The sequence below is a fragment of the Charadrius vociferus genome, unplaced genomic scaffold (genome assembly GCF_000708025.1).
Source record: "Charadrius vociferus isolate BGI_N301 unplaced genomic scaffold, ASM70802v2 scaffold838, whole genome shotgun sequence".
In the NCBI taxonomy this organism is placed as follows: Eukaryota; Metazoa; Chordata; class Aves; order Charadriiformes; family Charadriidae; genus Charadrius; species Charadrius vociferus.
In genome coordinates, this window is record NW_009649487.1 from 507,892 (window position 1) to 520,184 (window position 12,293).

The following is a 12,293-nucleotide window of genomic DNA, read 5'->3' on the forward strand; positions in this document are numbered from 1 at the left end:
GATGGAAGTGGATTTAGCTTTTATTCTCTTACAGACTTGATGTTACTGCTTTGGGGCTGCACAAGTGAGGGGGACCATCTGCTTTACATTTCAAATAACTGTCATCATCCCACAGCTATCAGAAGACTTGTGATTTTGGGGGGGAAAAAAAAAATAAATTACTTTTCTCCATAGTTAACACTTTGCCTGCAAATCTTGTCTTTCAGATGGGAAGAGGAACTGACGAGAAGAATGAGCCTGGAATCTATGGTAGAAACCTTGCGAGAGGTAAGTTTTGAACAGTACATATTGAAAGGTACAGGTTTTCTCTGCAGCTTTTATTATGCTAGCAATTAATTGCATTTGCTTAATTAAAACCCTTCCTTCTAGCTAGAGCAGCTGACTGCATTGCTGTTTGCTAGAGAATAGTGTTAATGTTTGGAAGTTGAAGCGGGAAGGAGAAGTTTCCCACCAAGTGAAACGTGGGGTGGGGAGGTGCCCCGTCAGCCCTGCTGGGGTGAGGTGAGGAAACCTTTGTCACCTCTTCCTTCTTTGTCTGCTTTCTCTCGCAGGAGGCGCAGGAGGCAGAAGCTCTCCAGGAGGAGTTAAATGAAAAGATTGAGAGACTGAAAGCAGAACTTGTGGTCTTTAAGGGTCTGATGAGTGATGTAAGTACCAGAGAGCAGAGTGGCCGACTCCCACTGCCTTTGTGAAATGTGTGTCATGCAAATGGCTTCATTCATAAAAAGGTTATGGTCTTAGTGAGTGCTGCTTTGTAGTTAGCATTATGGCTGCCTTTATGACCTAATGCATCAGACAGATCACCCTTCCCCCTGCTTCCTGTCTGGTCTGTGTAGAGATGCATTAACTTGCCGCTTAGCCCATAACCAGGACTCTTCCCTCCCTCCCCGTTCTCCGCAGCTGGCGGTGCCGGCATTCACATCTGCAGCCGGGGAAAAAAATGGTTGGAGAACTTGCAGGGTAGAGTGAAGGGCTCACCCCCGGGCAGCACCGTGTACTGCTAACAAGGGGGATTTTGCTCTGAATCACGCAAGAAAGCCGCGTTCAAAAAGGAGCGTGTTCTATGTGTTTCCCAACTCCCTTTATGAAAGCTCTGAAGAGATTAGCCCAGTGTCACTGGTTCAGGAGTCTGGCTTTGTGTCCAGTGCTGCTTTCGCATATTTTTTTTCAGAAAACACCTGTTTTTTCAGGAAGTTCCTCATGTCTCATTAGATACTGACTTTCCTTCAAAGTGGGGGATCTTTTTGATTATGACTGGAGAATTTTGTCTGACGTTTAGATGTACTGAGAGCATGTACTCATGCAGGTATCCAGAAGGACAAGCCCGGTGAACGTTAAGTAAGGTGCCTTTCTCTGTAAGGCTGAAGTAGTGCTGGTGCCAGTTGTCTAATGAATATGTCCTATTGTGCTTATTTATTCTGTAATTTTGTGTAGAACTGCTTCCTTCTGTCTTTATATAAGCTTGCAGGACCTGCTCCCTGGTGTCAAATGCATTCCCTTGGGGCCACTTGATCTGTTCATGTGAAATTCGGCAATTAGCTGTCTCTTCTTTTGGTGTTTAATTGAGAACAGAGGCAGTGTGAAAGGGAGAAACTTGTTAGGGCTCCATCGCTGTGGTGACTCTCGCTGGGGAAGCGATGTCGCTCAGTGTGTACAAAAAGGGTGGCGGCGAAGGCAAACATCCTCCTCAACCTGAGAGCACGTGTGCTTTGGGCTTTGCAAACTCTGCAAGGGAGAAGAGAGCCAAAGGAAAGCAGTGAGAATGCTCGTTTTGAATCCCACCGGGTAAATATTTAGAGCAGAGGAATGCAAAATGTTGGCACGGGATTCTTGCTCTCCTGTGGATAAGAATGGCTGGTGCCTATTCCATTGATAAGATTGTGTTTAGAGTGTGTCAGTGTTTAGAGGTTTCTTTTTCTCAGTGTGTTTGCAAAACAAAAATCTCTAACTTATCCAAAGGTGGTTGACAGGGGCTGAAGAAGAACTCTGTCTTATTAAAAAAAAAAGAAAAAAGCAAACCAAAACAACCCCCCCAATGAAACAAACAAAAAAACCCCAAAGCTTTCTCCTTGGAAAGGGGATTTGGTATTTAAGAAAGCTCTGCAAAGAGTTTTTCTGCTTTTCTGGTCAAAGTGGAAGCGTTGCCTAGCCATAGAAAGTGGTACTTTCTAATGGAGTAAGTCTCATCTAGGCTGGAAAAATCTGCTTTTTGTAGAACAATGTCTCTTCCTAACGAGCCAGCTGTACTGTCTGAGTGGGAGTATCTCTAACAAATTATGTTTATAATTACTGCCCGGAGTGAAGCAATATTTTTCATGTAGATTTTTTGCTAGGCTGGAAGCCAGGTTAATGCCAATGAGGAGTATTTTCTGTGTTACGAGCCGTCACGGATCTTTTTAGATCTGGTCTCGATTTTATGTTTTCATGGTATGTATGAGGTTGCTGTGTAGCCTGGATTCTCTTTTAAAAGCAACTTCTCCTTGCAGGCACAGTTTTTCTGTCTGAAAGAGGGGGGAAGTGTTGCATACTCACCAGGTTTTAGATTTCATTCTGTTCTGCACATGCTCAACAGGGGTTTTCTCCTCCATTTTTAAGGCTTTATTGACCCTTAAAAGTTTACTGTTGCCACGTCTAGCAGTTGTTTTGGGGTGGGCATAGGTTTTTTGGTAGCAAATCACTCTTGAGTTGAAATTTTATTAGAATTGGATATGAATGTTTATTGTGAGCTGTCTAGTCTATTTAGCTTGTGCGTGTACTGCCTTTCCCGGAGAACAAGATGTAATATTGTTTAAGAATGGTATGCCCTGGGGTTAGAGAGATACTGTGGGGTATCTCTTCTTTCCTGAACTGTATAATAATAGAAGATAATCACTGCTGTCCTTCCTGCAGCCCATGACAGACCTGGACACAAAGATTCAAGAAAAGGCCATGAAGGTGGACATGGACATCTGTCGGCGAATCGATATCACAGCCAAGCTGTGTGATGTAGCGCAGCAGCGCAACTCTGAAGACGTTTCCAAGATATTCCAGGTGATTAGGCCATGAATTTTCCATAGGGTAGGACAAGAAGTGAGGGGACGAGAGGGAGCAGTGTTGAGGAGTGTGGTCCAGGTCATTTGCCTTTTCTTGAAATTTCTCTGTGTAGACATTTTTTCTTCTTTCTCCATCTTGAAGTGTAGCTCCCTTCTGCAGAAGCTAAGAGCACAAAAATTTAGAGAGTTTCTTTTGTACTAAGAGCACAAAATTTAGAGAGTTTAAAAAAAGAAGTCTCAGGATGACTTTTAAGACGTGCTGTTAGTCTGATGCTAGTCTGCAATGAACACAGGGGAAAAAAAAGCGTTACAGGGTCTAGGTTTGTATAAATGGCTTCCTCACATTTGTTCCCTTCACAAGTGAGAAGTTTTAAGCTTGTAGAACTGTCATCTCAATGTTCTTATTTCTGGCTCGAGCTCCGTGGCCAGAAATAACGCTTCTGTGGCGGTGAGCTATGGCTGCTTTGTGAGACTAGAAACTCCAGTTGCTTTCCTTGAGCTATTGTGGCTTATTGGTGCTAGTAGGAAAGTCATTGAATTTGCTCCAAAAGCAAACAGCTACAGCTCTGTGTGGAGCAAACCTGTAACTCCAATGCAGTTGGGCTTCTGTCGTAACTGCAGTTTCGATTGTGATTAACCCAGCTTCCTTCTACTCTGATCTAAATGTGTCTTGTACAGTCTTTCAGTAAGTCTGATGCTTTTCTCTGTATAGTGATGCTATATAGTGTGTTAAATGCTGTACAAAACCACTGTAAAAGTTCCTTCTGGTCTCTACTGGTTGTGCTTTCTGGCTATAGTGAAGTTGCCTAAATGTTTAATTTTTATTTTTTTTTTTTTACTTTTTTCCTATGTATCCCAAAAGATTCAAGTCTTCTTACTGGAGACAGTTATTTTTCCAGCATGTTGAGCCATTGCATTGTGCTGGTGGTTCCTTCTTGTCTTTGAGTAGAATTGCTATGTCTTTTTGCTCAAAGGTAACTGCAAAGCGCACTTCTGGTTGAGCATGCAGTGGTTAAAATGATCAGCATGGAGAACAATACCAATAAGGGATGGCTTATATGCCAAGTAGAGGAAAAACCTACAGTAGGTTGGGAGCGGACGGGGTATTTGTGACTCTGCGGCACCATGGGTGAATGTATTTCATGTTCACAGTCCTCACATGAAGAAGTGATCCTCTGCGCCCTTGGCGGGGGTATCCCTTGAGTTCTCTGCACGTCTATGAACTTCCTTTCTTTGAGGTTGTCCAGGCATTGTCGTGGTTCAGTTAACCCTTCTTCTGTCAACCTGAAGTCTAGCAGTCTGCCTCCACTGCTGGGGTGGGAATGACCCTGAAATAAAGGCTATCTGGGAAGGCTTCCCCTCTACTCTTTGACGGCGGTTCAACGCTGGGAGCACCAGCCGGTGGTGGTGGCAGGAGAGGGAGAGTTCTGTCATTGCTCTCAAGCCTGCTGCCTGGGCACCCCTGCCAGCTTCTGCTTTTACCCTGTATCATTCTAACCTCTGCATGTTCTCTGGTAGATCATAGACTGGTGTCAGTGAGCAGACGAACATCTGTAGAGCGCTGGCAGCCTGCAGCTTGCTTTGCTCTTCGCCGTTCCGAACTGCTTCCTCGTGCTCTGTGTTCACCACTCATTAACAGATGCAATTCCTGTCTTGAATACGAGCAATCCCTGAATTGCCTGGGAACTGATGAACAGTTATATTCGCTCAAACCTAATGGCTCTCCTTCTTTATTTCCGCCCCTCATGGCACAGCACCTCAGTTGAACCTTCTAGTTACTGCTCTTCTCTCCAATTAAGGTGGCTTCCAAGAAGAAAGAACGCAAGCTCACATCTGACGATGACCTCTCTGAACAGGATGGAGACAACGGCAGGTTCTCTGACGATGAGGTCAGCTGTTCTTTGAACATCACGGATGAAATGAAGCGTATGTTTAATCAGCTGTGAGTATCGTGGACAACGCAGGAGAAACTTATCCCGAAGTGCAGACTTAATCCCAGAACTCAAGTATTGAGTTATTTCTATATGCTTTCAGAAATATTACTTTTTCCCACCCACTGCTTACTATGAGTTGAACCTGAGCTGCCAGGATGGTGCATACTCAGAGATTTTCTGGAAGTTCAAATAGAATTAATAGAAACTGATTTTTGTTCCTCCCTTAAGTAGAGGGAACTGTAGAGAATATTAAAAATATAGTAGTAAAACTAGGTGCTTATATGCTCTTTTAACTTACATCAGTAGCAAAAGGAGAAACGTGCAAAAAAACCCCAAAACTTGAGTTTGTTCTGTATGCTTGGCTGAATATTGGAATTTTGGGAAGAACCTAGCTGCTGCTTGGGTCGGATAGAATTCGGCAGCGTTAGGAACCTTGTGGAAGCCGAGAAGAGACTCTGTGCGCCGTGGTGCTGCACAGAGCAGTTCGGGAAGCTGGTTGGTGATGTGCCCCGCTGTCCTCTTCTCCTGTTCTAGACATGATGGAGGTGACCACAGGCTGGTGAGGCTTTGGAGGGTCTCTGCCCTTTTCTTTTACCAAAGGGGGCCCCAGCAAGCACCGCAGGTCTGACGTTCCTAGCATTTGAATATGGGTGTCTTCTGCCAACTTCTGCGGTGACAGCAGAGGGAAGAATTCCCAGTGCTTTCCCACACAATGTAGGGCAGTATTTAATATGTAGGAGTACACAAGAAATTCTCTAAGGAGCACTAGCTCTTCTGCTGTTGTCAGCTGTTGCCAAAAGTTCTGTTTTCAGGCTGTGTGTCTCTCCTTCCTCCTGAATTTACGTATAGCAGGGCACGTTTTTTGCAAAAGTTGTCGGTAACTCCTCGTTTTTTAGATGTCTTTAGGCCCTTATAAATATTCAATACAATAAATACAGATTTTTTACTTCTCCACTGCTGGAATTCAGTGTGACAGCAGATACTGTGTGGATTTTTTAGAAAAGCAAGAGACTAAGCTTTAGCTACTAGGTTGGTAATGCATTTAGTTTTTAGTTTTGTTCTTAAACCTGTCCTGTGATACCCAGTTTTTATTGGTGCTGCTAATGAAATTCTTATCTCCTGGTCCCATTACATATGGCACAAAGTGTTGTATGAATCTTGTTGAGACATTCAAATTGGGTTGATCTAGAACAGCGTTCATGGCGTATTGGAGGCGGTACCTTTCTAAGGATGTCTGTGTTAGGGGGGCTTTGTGAAGTAGAAAATAATAGCTTGCAAATAGCTTATTAACAGAAACAGAGCAACTTGCGTTTTATCTGTAATGAAGTTAAGCTTTAAGTGTCTAGTAGTAAAAAGTCAAAATGCAGTGGGCTTTGAACAGCGCGTATGTCTGCAGTAAGCAGCAGTCGGGACTTGGTGCTCCCTGACAGGGACAGCTCTTGGAAAAAGAAACTGATTTGTAGAAGTTGAATTGTAAAAGGCACAATCACGGATGTCCGAGTTTATTATTTTTATTTTTTTTAAATTATTTTTTAAAGTCATGCTGAGTAGGGACAAATGGCCTGTCTCTTTTGCCAAGCTTTTTCCCCTCCTAAAGACAGTATTGGACTCAGCTTCCGGACTGAGATGTTATCTGCTTAAAAGGAAGTGAACTAAAGTAACAAAAATGCATCAGTCTGAAATTAGCGGACTGCTGCTGGGAGCAATTTCAGATTTTTCTCAGGCCTCCTTACCAGGGACAAGAAGCAGCTACTGGTGTTTCAGCTACTGCTACTGCTGTTCAAACCAAAAGGGATTCAGCTGCCTTCTGAAACTTTCCTTTATTGCACAACTGACCGTACTAAAGGGCCTTGGCCAAATAACAGGGTTAAAGGCCGCTCTTACCACTGTTTGTTCTCAGGCTTAAGTGGCTGTAGCAGTATCTTTGTTGTTTGAGTCAACAATAAGTATTTACGCTCACCTGCACATCATTTTGGGGTTCGGTTTTTTTCACAGCCGTTACTTTTGAAAATAATGATTTTAAGTGCTGCAGGGAAAATGTTGGCTGAACTTCCACATGAAAATCTGCAGGGAGTCTTCTAGTGGCTTTTTCTTGTAAAATTCCTCAGACTGTGTTTGGGCTCATTTTCCCAAGTATAAAAAGAATAGTTTAAAACATTTTTGTGGTTTGGCAAACGGGGGAAACTAATGTGCAGCACCATCTGGAGGACAGAGCTAGGACTGTGTACTTCAACCAGGAACGCTAACAAGGATCTTTTATTCTGCTTTGGGGTGGCAAAGAGCCCAGGAGCGAGGGACTGGGACAGTGGTGAAGCCTGTGTGTAAAGACTGTGAGGATTTTCAGCTGCTGCATTGTCTCCTTCATTCAGTTCTCGTAGCCCCTTTTTTTCTAGAATATTAATTGAAGGACTGAGGGAGTGAGGCTGGAGTAGTTTTCACTAATGCTTTTTCTGTTATCTTAACAGTCGTGAGACGTTCGATTTTGATGACGACTGTGATAGTTTAACGTGGGAGGAGAATGAGGAAACGTTACTTCTTTGGGAAGACTTCACAAACTGCAATCCTTCAATTGACCTCCAAGGAGAGGTGAGTTTATTATTTTCTCAAAGTATTCTCTGCAGAAAACTGTATCCCTCGGCTGCTCTTTCAGCCATTTGAGCCTTTGGATATTTGACTGGTGATCTAGTTTGCCACGCAAACTTGCTTTGATTTTAAAATCCTCTTAGTGCTTTCTCTCTATGGTTGCTTTTCAGTCTGTGCAATCAGTTTATTTGCCAAACTCCATTTCTTCTGCTCCTTCAAACTCAGCGTTTAAAAGTATCAAGCGAGCGTCAAAAGACCCAATGCATCTAGCTGTTACAAGAGCATCCCACAATCTGTCTCCCTAAGCAGTTGTTTATCTAAAGCCCTGTATCTTCCACGCAACATCTCACTTTCTCTGTAGATAATCATTCACACTTTAATTGTCAAAACAGTACGCACAGTGTGGGGGATGGTATTGCGGAGTTATTCTGGTGGCAAGAAAAATAGACTCAGTGTGGTCAGTGGAAGATGTTAAAGTACATCCAGCCCCGCACAAACAAAGAAGCTGTGGTTGCAGGACTGTGTAAGGCCCCGGGGATCTTCTGAACCCGTGAGTCTTGTGCTTCCATCTTCCCAGTCAATAGGAATCTCTTGGCGTTGGTGGATAATAAACAGCTTGCTCGTAATCCTTAAGATCCCAGGCAAAGGAAGCTAATGGCCGCGTGCTGCCGCAGTCGGTGACTCCTGAGCCTCTGTAAACAGGCCTGAAGAGAGAATGAAATGGCACGGTCTGGCTTTGTGCGGGTAGTCTTAGCCGTGATGCTATTATTTCATTACTGAGTAGCACGACAGCAGTAGGTAAGAAATAATCCTGCCTGCTTCCATCATCGCTGTAGTGTGAAGGTGCTGAGGCAGCAGTCTCCTGAATATTGTCTTGTGTTGACTGCCAGGGGTGTGTTAATTTACATCTTCCCGTTTGTGGATCATCTGGCATACTCTGAAACTGCGGAGATTACTCAGAAGTGCTAGGACTGCAGAAAGCAGCGTACTTAGCTACATGTCGTCTTTTGAGCAGGGAGAGTGGCAGAGCGATAATGTGTAGCCATGTGCTGGAATTAGTGAGAGATTTATTTGCATATATACCCATGTGTGCATGTATAAGCGCAGCTATCAGAGGAATATTGCCGAACTCAGACCTTCCGTGCGAAAACTCTAAAGGTTTTAAGAAGCTTAAATCCTTCTAAATGAAAATTATACAAGGAAAGGGTAGATTTGTCTTGTAGATGGAGATTCAGAATAAAGACTGCTCCGTCTGTGCCTGGTCTTTAACATAGTGCTTTACATGCCTGAATCTTCCTTCCACTGGCTTTATTCCTTTCAAGTTCTTACGCGGTGCCCTAGCCACCTTCTTTTATGACCTTCCTCCTTAAAGCGCTTCTGCATATAAAAGGATAAGTGGAATGATTCTTGTAACTGTAGGCTGTTAGTCCGACGCTGATACCAGGTATGATCCTGATAAAGCTGCCACAGATGTGGCCAAAGGATGGAAACGTAATTAATGCTCATCGGTGCAGTTGCATTAAATTGATGATAATTTTTTCTGGAAAAGGGAAGGAGGTAAAACCATGAAAGAGAGAACAATGACATTGTTTTAGTCTCTTTGACAGCATAAAATAGTGCTGTATGTTTTGTAGCCCGGACCGTACTGACAGTCCAAAGCAATGATGATACGGGAGCTGTTGTCCGGCAGGATGTTTCCGTTGGGACAGCATGTGTTCTTAGGCGTGACATTTTCATCGGTAGTGTGCTGGAGTGAGCTCGCTTTATCCAGCAGTTAAGTGAAGAATTGCAATGGAAAACAATGCGTGCAGAGCATACATGGGAGGTGGTGGAGACTGAAAGGACTGGAGAGTAATAATATGGAATTGGAGAATTCCGGTGCAAAGCTGTAAGCGGTGGTGTGGTCAATGCAAGGAAGAATTGTTTCATGGCTGGAAAGCGATGACAATCTAAGCATGATCAGACTGTGAAAGGTTCAGTAAAATCCATGGGGTTTGTTCTTTGGCATGCATCAGGTATCTGTGTTTAATTGCTGGACCCTTGGTCTGTAGGTCACTTCATCAGAGACTTTATCTTACGTGTACAAAGCCACAGTGGTGTTTCCTGGTCTGCCAGTTTAAAGAAACAGTGTTACTTGTCTGTGTAAAAATGTAAATAAATAAATAAATATCTTTGCATGAAAGAGCCTAACAGCCTGCATTTCTGAGTGAGGTTAAATAAGAAACTCTTTGGCTTGCTACTGAATTCCTTGTTAGTTTCTTGCTAATTCTTTGTGTCTTCCTTTCCCCCCGCAGGAAGAAAATCTGGGAAACTTGATCCACGAAACAGAGTCTTTCTTTAAAACGAGAGACAAGGAATACCAAGAAACAATAGGGCAGATAGAGGTAAGGAAGTTGTTTGTGGCGACATAAATTGTCTCTAATGGACAAAAATATGTGCAGTGTTCTGCTCTGGTACACCCACAGAGGAAAGGTGGAATGTCTATATACATAAGAATGCAAAGGCATTTTCCTGTGACAATACCCTTATGATTTTGTCTAACTACCATTCCCTGTACAGCGCTCTTATTGAGCAAGCAGAAATCTGTAGCTGGTGGAAAGAGAACCTTCAGAACAAAGAGAATAAAAATGCAGTATCATTCCTTTTTTTCCCCCCTGTTTGTCTTGTATATCCACCATCACACTGGGAAATGCGTGGCCTCAGAGGTTGCCAGACACAACAGCTGTAGCTTCTCAAAGTCTTTGCCCTGTCTAGAATATGCTTTCATTAATTACTGCGTGTTGACAAACAAGATGCCAAGCAGCAGGGAAAAAAAATGTTGAGGGCTGTTTAAAAAACAGTGTTGAGCTCTGATTAAAATGCACTTCATAAGCTGATGAACGCATTGGCAGTACACAGCACTGAGGGTGTTTCGTGCGGGTGTTTTGGATTGGCTCTGGGCAGCTTTAGCATCCCCACCGGTATGGAAAATTGAGTGAGGCTGGGAGAAGCTGCCAGCAACTCACCTTAGGCTGATTATTTTCTCTTATTTCTTACAGCTGGAATTGGCCACGGCCAAGAGTGACATGAATCGCCACCTTCATGAATATATGGAAATGTGTAGTATGAAAAGGGGCCTGGATGTGCAAATGGAAACCTGTCGGAGGCTTATCAAAGGCTCGGCTGACAGGTAATAAGATATTACCTACTCTGCCTGGGGTGCTTCAAGAACTTAATTTGCTCTTGTTTCCTGCCAAGTTGTTTTAAAGGCAATAGTATCATTTTGTCCTAAAGCTTTGTCCTTCAGATAATCCTGTTTTGTTCAGGGTTGTATATCCGGCTTAAAAGGAACCCTGTAACAGTGTATAAGTTCCTACACGTGCTTTTCAGGATTTGACACATGTTGGTAAAAACAGGGGTGTTGCCAATGGGACTGGCAGTATACATGGATTTACCTCTTTTCTAACTGGGACGGACACTTAGTCTTAGTGCCGCAGACCTAGAGCTCTTAAAACAAACCCACCCCCAAATTAAAGGCAGACTACGGGCTTGTATGTAGAACTTTATTTTTAGTCTTCTCGTGTGTTAAGAACCCAGTTATATATTGCGAGGGATTTTTCTTGTCTCTTGCTCACCCCCGGTACGCATCCTGGCTTAAAGGAATAAGAAGAGAAACTTCTCAGTTCTCAAGACTGTCTGTATCATGGATGAGGAGTCTCTGTAGGATGTTAATTGGCCTTAGTTTCCATTTCCCTATCCGTAAACCCGGGGCAGCCTTTATTCTTGTGTAGGAGATGGCAGGAGTGGTGTGGGGTGGCAGCACGCGGGATCCTGTGGTTTACTACCGATATTTACTGTAAACTCAAAGGTTAATGTTAATAAAGGATATTTTAAATTATTTGGGGAAGTGAAAGGGACCGTTTTCTTTAAAGGTTTCTTTTTTTTTTTTCTTCTGTCAATGTTATTTAATTTTTTGTCTAAATCTTTGTCTGAATTTTCCTACAGAAATTCTCCATCTCCCAGCTCTGTAGCCAGCAGCGACTCAGGAAACACAGATGAAATTCAGGATGAGTTGGACAGAGAGACGGATGTGGAGCCCATGGTCAGCTGATACGTAGTTGGAGCATTCCAGTGAAAGGGAAGATACAAGAAAAGATTAAAAAACAATACACTGATGGGGAAAAAAAAAAAAAAAAAGACTTGTAAGCCCTTGCACCCAGGGTTTCTAAGGGTTTCTGAGGACTCATTCCTACACACATCCCCACCCCACCGAAGGATTGGTGCTGTAAATTTCTATTGTTATACAAATCATAAATGCAGAGTCCTGTAAGAAAACATGGTGTTTTAATTGTGCCTTTGCCCCAAGCTGAGCCACTTTGAGCTCCAGTGGAATATTACTAGCAGGTGTTTTTATAAAAAATATTATTTAAAAAAAAAAATAATCTGGTAGCAGCAGAGAATGGTGCTGCAAAGGCTCCAGGTATTTCAGTAAGCTTATGGTTTTATTGAACTGCTGTGCTGATTGGCAAAAGGAACGCTGGCAAACTGAGAAGCGAACCCAAGACAATTATGGTACAATTACCAATGTCTGGCAGTAAAAAGAACGCCTCCAAATTGAACTGTAAACATTTAAAAATAATAGCGGGTTTAGAGACAGCTTTTAGGATTAAGCAGTTACACAGTATTAAAAGGAATTTCTTCATTCCATCTTTGTTGGGTGAAGGAGCCTTTGAGATGTGTACAAGCTTTCTGCTCAACTCCAGAA

The 12,293-nt window shown here is 43.0% G+C and overlaps 1 protein-coding gene across 1 annotated transcript; it reads left to right on the forward strand.

Annotated features, from left to right (window-relative positions):
* Positions 1-210: 210 nt before the first annotated feature.
* IFFO2 (intermediate filament family orphan 2) lies at positions 211-11,743 on the forward strand. Its single transcript, XM_009889975.1, has 8 exons — positions 211-267; positions 552-647; positions 2,890-3,030; positions 4,832-4,974; positions 7,432-7,552; positions 9,844-9,933; positions 10,588-10,718; positions 11,534-11,743. Exons 1-8 carry the CDS (start codon positions 232-234, stop codon positions 11,637-11,639), a joined length of 864 nt encoding a protein of 287 aa, XP_009888277.1. The 5' UTR covers positions 211-231; the 3' UTR covers positions 11,640-11,743.
* Positions 11,744-12,293: the final 550 nt, after the last annotated feature.

Excerpts from the sequence above, each read along its gene's own strand:
- IFFO2 (XM_009889975.1), top strand. The coding sequence starts at position 232 with ATGAGCCTGGAATCTATGGTAGAAACCTTGCGAGAG. Across the intron at positions 648-2,889 it reads TTAAGGGTCTGATGAGTGAT|CCCATGACAGACCTGGACAC; the intron begins GTAAGTACCAGA and ends TCCTTCCTGCAG. Across the intron at positions 10,719-11,533 it reads ATCAAAGGCTCGGCTGACAG|AAATTCTCCATCTCCCAGCT; the intron begins GTAATAAGATAT and ends ATTTTCCTACAG.